This window comes from Pipistrellus hanaki, assembly GCF_964339955.1.
Source record: "Pipistrellus hanaki genome assembly, chromosome: X".
Lineage (NCBI taxonomy): Eukaryota > Metazoa > Chordata > Mammalia > Chiroptera > Vespertilionidae > Pipistrellus > Pipistrellus hanaki.
The window spans coordinates 3,592,909-3,603,852 of NC_140524.1; the positions used below are offsets into that span (position 1 = coordinate 3,592,909).

General features: G+C 42.6%; 1 protein-coding gene across 1 annotated transcript in view; it reads right to left on the minus strand.

The window, feature by feature from the left end:
• Positions 1 to 10,370, minus strand: part of EFHC2 (EF-hand domain containing 2) — a gene marked incomplete at its 3' end in the record, with an annotated part of 139,345 nt that extends 128,975 nt beyond the window's left edge. Inside the window, exon 1 of the mRNA XM_084870884.1 lies at positions 10,244 to 10,370. Within this exon, the coding sequence (XP_084727010.1) occupies positions 10,244 to 10,285 (42 nt within the window). The 5' untranslated portion in view covers positions 10,286 to 10,370. The remainder of the gene's footprint in view (positions 1 to 10,243) is intronic.
• Between the last annotated feature and the right edge of the window lie 574 nt (positions 10,371 to 10,944).

Sequence of the window (10,944 nt, forward strand, 5' to 3'; positions counted from 1 at the left end):
TTATTAATAAAACTAAATCACTCAAAAAGAAATCCCAAATGTAAAAATAAAAAGTCATGTCAAAAAAAACTTCAAACATTTTTAAGCTAATTTTCTTCTCTTTCCAAACCTAACTTGGAAAAGTGTTGTACTCACAATTTTTAGCCATCAACTGAATATAACAGTAAGATTCATTTTATATATTTAACTAGAAGTCCGGTGCATAAAAATTCGTGCAGGAGTAGGCCTTCCTTCCCCCGGCTGCCAGCTGTGGCTTCCCTCGGCACCAGGGGCCCAGGCTGCTTCCCTCCGCCCTGGCTTCATCATAAAGGATATCTGGTCTAATTAGCATATACCATTTTATTATTATAGATAATGTACTTAAATCAGTAGAGTGAAAATACAATTTAAATCAACAAGATCCAAAGAGATATGTAGCCCCTTCCTCAAAAAAACTCTGTTTTTCTCTAAATAATTCAACTCAAAGCACCAGTCAATAAAAAGAATGCTAAAGACTTATTTAAGAGTCAATTAAAATCACTGGTTCATTGTAGCTGATTGGTACATCCATTCCCAGATTTCTTCTCCATTGCCAGTCACCATTTATAACTAAAAAAAAAAAAAAAAAAAAATGCTAAATACTCCACTGGTGTCCTCACCACCTTTTCAGAAGTCTGTTCTGGGAAAAGGCTTTTGTCCTCTCAAGCCAAGGGACAAATGCAGGTGACGCTGCCCCTAGCTCTCCTCTTCTTGCCTTAAGATGCATACATGATGCCTAGAGCTACAGTAGGTACCTTGGGATCATGGGCAGGATGCTGGCTCAGACCGAGATGAGACTTTAAATGCATGCCAGCAACCACCCACCTCCACACTTCCTGATTGGGAAGAAAAAAAATAAATCCTTGCTTGTTTAAACTTCTATTAGTCAGGTATGCCATTACTTGCAGTAAAGAAACTGTGCCCATACATAGAATACTACTCAGCATTTATCCAGGTAGCTGTGTGTATCCTTTTTTCAATGAATGAAAAAAGGATACACACAGCTACCTGGATAAATCTCCAGGGAATGATGCCAAATGAAAAAATAATAATACCAAGAGGTACGTAGTTTGTGATTCTATTTTTCTATTTATATAACATTTCAAAATAATAATATTTTAGACATGGAAAAGAGATTAGTGGTTGCCAGAAGTGAGGGATGTTGTAGTGGGGTGATGGGGGTAGGGGTGATGGGAAGATAGGTATGGTTATAAAAGGGTAGCAGGAAGAATCTTTGTGATAATGGAAACATTCTGCATCTTCACTGTTGTGATGGTTGCAGTAACCTACACATGTGGTGAAATGTACAAATTAGACTAAGTATACACACACTGCTGGTGGCTGTAAAGGGCATTCTACAGTACTAATATCTGTCCTGCCTTTAAGGGATTGAGTCTAGTACAAGTAAAACTGGGAAAATCTGGATAAGATTGGTGGATTATGTTAATATTAATGTTAATATCCTAGTTATGTTATTATATTATAATTTTGTAAAATATTACCAATGGAAAACTGGATAAAGGATACACAGGATCTCTCTGTATTATCTCTTACTGCTTTTGACTTTACAATGATCTCAATAAAAATTCTAAGTACCAATAAAAGGAAAGATAGAGTCCACTTTCCTTGATAACTAGAAGAGGTCCCACTCAGGTAACTTTCACTAAGTATTAAGTATGAACATGAACACATAAGCAATAAATGACTAGTTTCAACTAAAATGAGATGGAAATGGTCCTACAAATTGTCAAACAAACATCTCTGTTTCAATTACCAAGCTCATGTGAAGAAGAAAACACAGTCTAAGTCAACCTTTAAGCCCTGTGAATTGACCTTATCACTCCCCACACTCCAGCAATTGCAACCATTCCTTCCTTTGGGATGCCAAATACATAACTGGCCAAGCTGGTTACTTTGTCACAGTTGAGTTACCAGGTCAAATTCAGGTATTCTAAGGTCTGATTGATGAAGTAAAAATGCTCACCTCTCCCTTCCCTTTGCTTTGGGGAGTTACACACACACACACACACACACACACACACACACACACACACAGCTGGTTCTGCCCTTTCTACAACTGTAGGAACATGATAAACTCAGGAAATAACCCAAAAAATCTTTTTGCATTTGCACTAGTGCGCATCCATAATCCTGTTGTTGGGAAACTGTTCTACTAAGGGGTCCTGTCTGATGAAGGCTCAGAGAAAAATATGATGCCTCCGGGAAAAAGCCAAACTGTAAACCAACAAGGAAAAGAGCAATGTCTCTGCACGGCACAATAAGCCCCAGAGACAGTTTGAGTTGCACTGTGCATGGTACCTCTTCATGCTGTCCAGGACACTTCAGATAAGGCACACATCCTGAGAGGCTTATAACCTATTTAAGCCACTAAATCAAATGACTTTCTTCCTCTTTTATAGTCACTCTTCCTAAAACAAGAAACATGTATTTTCGCCCTAACCAGTTTTGCTCAGTGGTTAGAGCGTCAGCCTGCGGACTGAAAGGTCCCAGGTTTGATTCCGGTCAAGGGCATGTACCTTGGTAGCGGGCACATCCCCAGTAGGGGGTGTGCAGAAGGCAGCTGATCGATGTTTCTCTCTCATTGATGTTTCTAACTCTCTATTCCTCTCCCTTCCTCTCTGTTAAAAAAAAAAAAAATCAATAAAATATATATATTTTTTAAAGTTTCCAGGAAAGGCTAAGATCTATATGGAAAGAGGAAGAGAATGCTGTCAAGGAAGTGGGTAAGTAAATAATTTTAAAATTTCCAATAATTGAGTGGAAAAGTCCAAAATATATTCAAAGGACAGACAGTGAGCATACTGGTTTAACTGGGGTATTAGGCTTGTTTTCCATTATAATGTACTCATGCATCACTTGTATAATTACAAAACACAAAAAGTTTTTAAGAAACTCCAGTTCAATGGAGTTCACTATAATTACCAATTTATACCACATTTCACAATTTCTCATAACCATGTTTAAGACAAGGAGGAAAGAAAGAGAGAGAGAAAGGCTCTCATATCAGAAATATATGATATATATATGGACAGTTTTAATGAGGTATAACTTATCCTATAGAATAAAAGCCTAGGTGGTGTCACAACCTTGTGTGATGTCATCACAAAATGGCCACCACAAGATGGCCACCACAAGATGTCCAGCAGGGGAGGGGAGCTGGGGACGAACAGGCCAGCAGGAGAGGGCAGTTGGGGGCAATCAGGTTGGCAGGGGAGGGCAGTTAGGGTTACCAGGCCTGCAGGGGAGGGCAGTTGGGGGCAAGATGAGGCCAACAGGGGAGGGCAGTTGGGGGTGAGATCAGGCCAGCAGGGGAGTAGTTAGGCATCAATCAAGCTGGCAGGGGAGTGGTTAGGAGGCAATCAGCCTGGCAGGCAGAAGCAGTTAGGGGCAATCAGGCAAGCAGTTAGGAGCCAGCAGTCCCAAATTGTGAGAAGGATTGGGCCTAAACTGGCAGTCGCACATCCCCCAAGGGGTCCCAGATTGGAGAGAGTGCAGGCCGGGCTGAGGGACACACACACTCATGCACAAATTTCTTGCACCAGGCCTCTAGTATATTATAAAGTTTACCCATCTAAAATTCCAGTTCAATGGAGTTCACTATAATTACCAAGTTATATATGTAATCATCACCATAACCTAATTTTAGAACACTTCCATCATTCCAAAAAGGTACCCCATATTTCTGGCAGTCACTTCCTATTTTTCCCCTTACCCCAAATAAGTGTAGGCAACCATTAATATATTTTCATCTCTATAGATTTGCCTATTCCACACATTTTACATAAATTTGATCATATAACCTATAGTCTTTGCATATTATTTGTAACATGTTTTTGAGGTTCATCTATGTTGTACATATATCAGTATTTCATTCTGTAATATGGCCAGATAATATTCCATTGTATGGATATAACACATTTTACTGATGGGCACTTGGGTTGTTTCCATCTTTTGGTTATTATAAAAATACTGCTATGAATATTCATATTTTTTCATGTTGTGAGCAGCATTAATTAAAATGAATTCACAATCTTTATTTAAATTAAATCAACTGAGCTGACTTTTTAAAAAAGTAAATCCTATCTTGGATTAAAAGTTATTTAACAGAAATGTATTATGCTGCCTTAAGAATTTTATACATGGTTGGGGCGTGTGCAGGGAGTGACCAATCAATGTGTCTCTCTCACATCGATGTTTCTCTCTCTCTCTCTGTCTCTCCTACTTCTTTGCACTCTCTCTAAAGATATATGGAAAGGTGTCCTCAAGTAAGAATTAACAAAAAAATAAAATTAAAAAAGAAAAGAAAGGTAACCTAAGCTTAATTACTTATTTGTTTCTCAAGAAAAGCCAAGTAGGCTGGCCTGGGTGGCTCAGTTGTTTGAGAGTCATCCTGTGCACCAAGAAGTTGACAGTTTGATTCTGGGTGAGGGCACATACTTGGGTTGCATGTACAGAAGGCAACCCAATCAATGATTCTCTCCCACCCACTCCGCCTCCTCCTCACCTTCTCATCTCTAAAAATCAATAAAAAAATATTTTTAAAAAAAGAAAAAGTAGCTACAAATCATTTTTAGTTTTAAATGGGGGAAAGCCTACTCTTGCTCATATGCTACACTATATCTCACATCTAATAGCACTCTCTATAGTAGAAACTATTAGAGGATTCTTGGGCCTATTCCAATAAGGGGGAAATGTCAAGCAGGTCAGATGGGAGTGAAAAGAAATATTCAAAGTGATGAATAGCAAGAACCTACAACCAAGATTACTCTACCTAGCAAAGCTATCATTCAGAATTGAAGATCAGATAAAGAGCTTCACAGACAAGAAAAAGCTAAAGGAGTTCATCACCACCAACCCAGGATTATATGAAATGCTGAAGGGTATTCTTTAAGAAGAGGAAGAAGCCAAGACCGGTTTGGCTCAGTGGATAGAGCGTTGGCCTGGGGACTGAAAGGTCCCGGGTTCGATTCTAGTCAAGGGCATGTACCTTGGTTGCGGGCACATCCACGGTGGGGAGTGTGCAAGAGGCAGCTGATTGATGATTCTCTCTCATCGATGTTTCTAACTCTCTGTCCCTCTCTCTTCCTTTCTGTAAAAAATCAATAAAATATTTTTTTAAAAGGAAGAAGAAAAATGTAAAGATAAAAATTATGAACAACAAAATGACAACAAATACATACCTACCAACAAATGAATCTAAAAATCAAGTGAATAAAAAGCCTGATAAACAGAATGGACTGATGAATATATTAGAATCAGGGACATAGAAAGGGAGTGGACTGACAATTCTCAGTGGGAAGGGGGTCTGAGGGGTGCAGGAAGAGATTGGACAAAAATCTTACACCTATGGATGAAGACAGTAGTGGGGGGTAAGGGCATGGGGTGGGGTGGGGAATCAGGTAGAGGGGAGCAATGGGGGGAAAAAAGAGGAACACCTGTAATAATCTGAACAATAAAGATTTATTTAAAAAGTAAATAAATTAACTTATCTAACATCACATAATGAAGTCAATAATGTGTACTATGTATTTTATTCATAGTGCTTTTCTCTTTCAGGTGTTTATCATTTAAATTGCTGGTAAATTTCCCATAGAATAATTTTTCATATATATATGTGTGTGTGTGTGTATATATGTGTGTATATATATATATATATATATATATATATATATATGTCTAAGCGACCGTTATGACTGGACAACCCAATGACTGGACAACTGGACGGTAGCTATAACATACACTGACCACCACGGGGCAGGCGCTTAATGCACAAGCTGTCCCCTAGTGGTCATGTACTCTCACAGTCAACCTCCTGTGGTCCCTTCCCCTGGCCGGCCAACTTCCCATGGTCCCTCCCCCCAGCAGCCAGACCCAATCAGGACTGGGAAAGATGGCCCCAATCAGCCCCGATTGCTGGCCAGGCCAAGGAACCCCAGCAGTGCACGAATTCGTGCACTGGGCCACTAGAATATGTAGGCTTATATTAGTCTAGATAAAAATAAATTTCAAGGTATTGCCTGCACCTTTTTGTAAGAGAGATAGATCCTGTATTTGTTTTATTTTACTGTTGTAAATTCAAATATTTTTTTTCTTATTAAGGAAACAGTTGTTTCATTATAAATTTAATGATGGGCTATTAACAATAAATCCTCCAAGGATGGTGGCAAGGAAGCTTCATAAAAAGCGGAAAGTGTTCTCCTCATTATTCATTAGAGGCTTTCAGGATCAGCAATACAACCATCTGTCCAAAATACTGGAGAAAGGATTGTCAGCTTTAACTAGAAATGTACCTTTTAACTCTAATATCCTATTGCTTTTTACAATATGCCTGAGATTCTCTTAATCCAGCATGTAAATTGCTGGGAAAAGATACTGAGTATGGAATTTAGTTGTGATCTTTCCCAAATGTTTTCAATTAGTTCACACCAAATGTAATGTCATCAGAGGTACGCATGCTTCTATTTTAGAAAGCACAATACTTCTTGTCTTTTAGAGATAGAAGTACAGGTTACACATCAGCTAGCTGGGGACAGAAACCAGCAGCTAATTAAGGGAGAAAACACACTCTTTTTTAATTTCTGAGAAAAAGCAATGAAAGTTAGCTAGTGTTATAATTTGAAACCCAAACAGCCAGTAATTATACTATCTCCGGGAGGCCAACATTTTTCACTTGATAATTCAATTCAGCAAGCAAGGCTCTATAATTGAGGCAGGGGAGGGAGAGAAGGGATAAAAAGGCCAGATTTGGCTTTAATGACTTTCTGACCAGTCTACACCAGAGAACATTCAATCTTTTAACCAAGTACAGGTTTTTAAAGTAATATTAATTTTGTAGCAACACATATCACATTTAGTCCCAAGACAAGTGCAATAATTGTTTAAATGCAGCCACCTGACTTGGGCATGTACTAAGATACTAAATATATAAATACTGATTTGTTGAATGACCATCCAAGGTATCTAATAAGTATACTGCCATTCCCTAGTTTGTCCTCTCTCTTCCTCTTCTTCTCCCTCTCTATCTTGTGTGCACATGACTATTGATCTGAGGCATAAAGTAAATAAATAATTTTTCAAATACACTCACAAGTCTAGAAGCAGACCCAAACATATTTTGATATTTAATTTATGACAAACCAAGCTTTGCAGAGAAGTAGAGAAAGAGTTGGCTTTCAAAATGTATTGAAGACAAGACAACAGCCTTATCCTACAGGCCTGATCCATCCCAACTGCCCCCCCATGACAGCCTGGTCACCCCAACTGCCCTCCTCTGCTGGCCCAGTCGTCCCTATCTGCCCTCTCCTGCAGGCCTGCCCCCCCCAAAAAAACTGCGCTTCCCTGCCAAACCTGGTCTCCCCCAACTGCTCTCCTCTGCCAGCCCAGTTGCCCCTCACTGCCCTCCCCTGCCAAGCCTGGTCCCCCCCCAACAACCCTCCCTTGCCAGCCTGGTCGTCCTTAACTGCTCTCCCCTGCTGGCCCAGTTGCCCCCAACTGCCCTCCCCTGACGGCCCAATCAATTCTAACTCCTCCCCTGCTGGCCTGCTCAGTCCTAATTGGTGTACCAGGCCTGCAGAGGAGGGCAATTAGGGGAGATCAGGCCAGCAGGGAAGGGCAGTTGGGGGTGATTGGGCTGTCAGGGTATGGCAGTTGAGGGCAATCAGGATGGCAGGGGAGCAGTTAGGTGTTGATCAGGATGGCTGGGGAGTGGTTAGGGGGTGATCAGGCTGGCAGGCAGAAGCAGTTAGGGGCAATCAGGAAGGCAGGCAGGTGACTTAGGAGACAGCAGTCCCAGTCTGACAGCAGGCAGTTGGACATCCCCCAAGGGGTCCCAGATTGGAGTGGGTGCAGGCTGGGCTGACACACACCCCCCAGGTGCATAAATTTCATGCACTGGACCTCTAGTATTGTAATAATTATGTGTGGTGTCACATGAGTACTGGAAATATCAGGTGGGACACTGTAAAGTACATGATTGTCTAACCCCTATGCTGTGCAACTGAAACTAATACATAATAATTGAATGGAAACTATAATTGAAACATAAAATTAAAATTAAAATATAAATAAATAGCCCTTGCCAGTTTGGCTCAAGGGATAGAGCATCAGCCTGCAGACTGAGGGGTCCCAGGTTGGATTCTGGCCAAGGGCACTTACCTGGGCTGTGGACTCAATCCCCAGTAGGGGGTATGCAGGAGGCAGCTGATAAATGATTCTCTCTCATCATTGATCTCTCTCCTTCTTCCTTCTTCTCTGAAATCAAATGAACAACAAATAATCCTAACTAATAAATAGGGAATATGTTAATTGACCCTCACACTGTCACAAAGATGGCGACACCCACAGCCAATGAGGAGGGAATATACTAATTGACTGCCCCACCCTCAAAGATGGTACCCACAGCCACAAGATGGCAGTGCCCAGTCTCCTCAGCCCCCCAGCTGCCCAGGGCTGGCCTGAGACTCAGGTAACCAGGGCCAGTCGAGGCTTGCGCTGACAACAGTGGCAGCAGCAGAGGTGTGATGGGGCATCACCTTCCCCTAATTGCCAGGTCACCTGTCCCTGCGGGCTCCCAGACTGTGAGAGGAGGCAAGCCGGGCTGAGGAACCCCTCCCCCTCCCCCCAGTGCATGAATTTTCATGTACTGGGCCTCTAGTCTTTTGATATAAGTAGGTCCCATGCAATATTGGGGATATGTGTTTTTATTTGCTGAATCTGGCAACTCAGGTCAAGAGGGATGCTTTTCAAGTGATAATATGTTTATTTCTTGCTATTCATTCTACGATCCTTTGTGCATTTTTCTGTGTTGTACTTCACAATAAAATAATTTTAAAAGAAAAAGTACACTCAGTACAGCCTTGCAGATCTTAAAATATCTCATCCAACCACTGTTTCTCCTTCCCACTCAATCACTGCATTTGAGAGCTGTGGTACTTGCTCAAGAAGCAAGCACCGGTAATCTCAGATATTGCTGGGCTCAAAGCTGTGGGCTCTACTTTCCATTTTTATTACTGTTATTTTTGCACAGCATGCTTGTTTACTTCTGGAATCTTTTTCTGCACTGCCTCTCAGGGGTCTTTCTTATTTGTTGCCAACCTAATCTTACCAAAGGGCAATGCTAGGCTGGAGGGCCGGCCTCTTCCCCATCAGCCAAGAAATAAACAAGCCAGTGTTCAAGAAGCAAGCTGGATTGGTCAGCCCCCCTGGAGGAGTGGAATGCGGTGGGCGGAAGTTACAAAGAAACCTTGCACATTAGGGCCCACAACTTCCTTCAGAATCCATAAAATCCCATGCCTCCTTCCACCTCCTGCTTTCTAAACTTACCAGAGTGTCACACAAACACCTTTAATGGCTCCAATGAGGTCCCCCGCATTGGTATGTTACTTACCGTCTTCCTACAGACACAGTGGAAAACACAAGTAAAAGTAGTTAATTCACTGAACAAAAGCCCTAATTATTTATCTGTTGTTGTTTAAATAAGATGCTATTCATTGGCAAAAGTCCTTTCCCGCTCAGGGGTTTTTACATTGTGTGTTGTTGTTTTGCTTTATACCTTTATCTAGTTTTGAAATGAACCCCTCCTGATTCTAAATAAAGAAAAAACTCTTCCAAGTTTGGGTGCATCTCTCTAGAAAGGAACCCTTCCTATCTACCCCGTCCCCCAGCCTTGTTATTACTCTTGTTATTCTTCTTCAACTTAATAATAGTAACTGTATCTCTCTCTTTCCCACAGGGCTGTGGGAACCAGTTGCCTGAAAGAAATCCCGTTTCACCACTGAGACTGTGTAACTCTGGCCCGTGCCTCGGTTTCTTCAACTGTAAAATGGGAACAAACACAGTATTTAATACAAAGAGATGTTGGGAACATCAAATGTTGTGTAAGGCGATTAAAGCACAGCGCCTCTCTTACCGTCTTAAAAGCCCACAGATGACTGTGATCATCACTGCCATCTTACTACTCTCCAGGATCCCCCCACCTCTAAGGACTCCACTTATGTATCTGATTTAGCCAAGGCATCCAGGTGCAGGGGGAGACGCAGGGGAGGGAGAGGGGAGCGGAAAGTAAGGATTCCACCAGCCTACAAAGTTTGGTCCAGTTGATCCCAGTTCACAGAAGGGGAACCAGCGGTGGGAGGTCCTCAGTGGGGCTCAGGGACTTGGCCACGTCTGGGACCCAGACCCCAGCCAGGGTGCCCTCACTACTCACATAGCGTTCGAAGCCGTAGCCCGGGAGCATCGGCAGGGACATGGCTCTGAGCGCCTGAGGGTCAAGGGCCCGAGAGGACAGGGGCCAGCAGGTAGCAGCCGCAGGGGCGGCCGCTTTGTTTGACACCCTGCTCCCCACCAAGTTACCTAGAGACGGGAGGTGACGTCATGGAAGAGGGTGGGGCTGCAGCGGGCCGGGGGTTCTGGGCGGGGCCTGAGGAGGGGCGGGGCTTGGGCGGGGCTAGGAGGAAAGGTCCCCAAGCACCTCCGCCCCCACCATCCCCCCCACACTCAGCCGGATGCCAGTCTCCTGAGGTTTTTCTCTGCTTAAGCCTTTACACACACAAAGGCTTGCAGCCACACGGTTCCTGCCCACCCCCATCCCCAGCTTTCTACTTTAACCCCTTCTTAGAGCTCTGAGCTTCCCAGAGAATCAGCTCCTCAAAATCTTTTCACATGCTTTGCCATTTGGTTATTAAATACACAGAAAAGTGCAGAAAACAATATGACAAACAGGACACCTACGGAGATGTAACACCAGTCAATGTTACATCTCCATCCGGTTTTATTTTGTAATTACAACTTTCCAGATGAATCCAAAGCCACACAGACCTCATTGGTCCCTCTCCGCTGCCCCCCTCCCCCCCATGAAAGCCCATCTTCCGTCCTTCCTCTGTCCATTTCACATTTGAACTAAACATC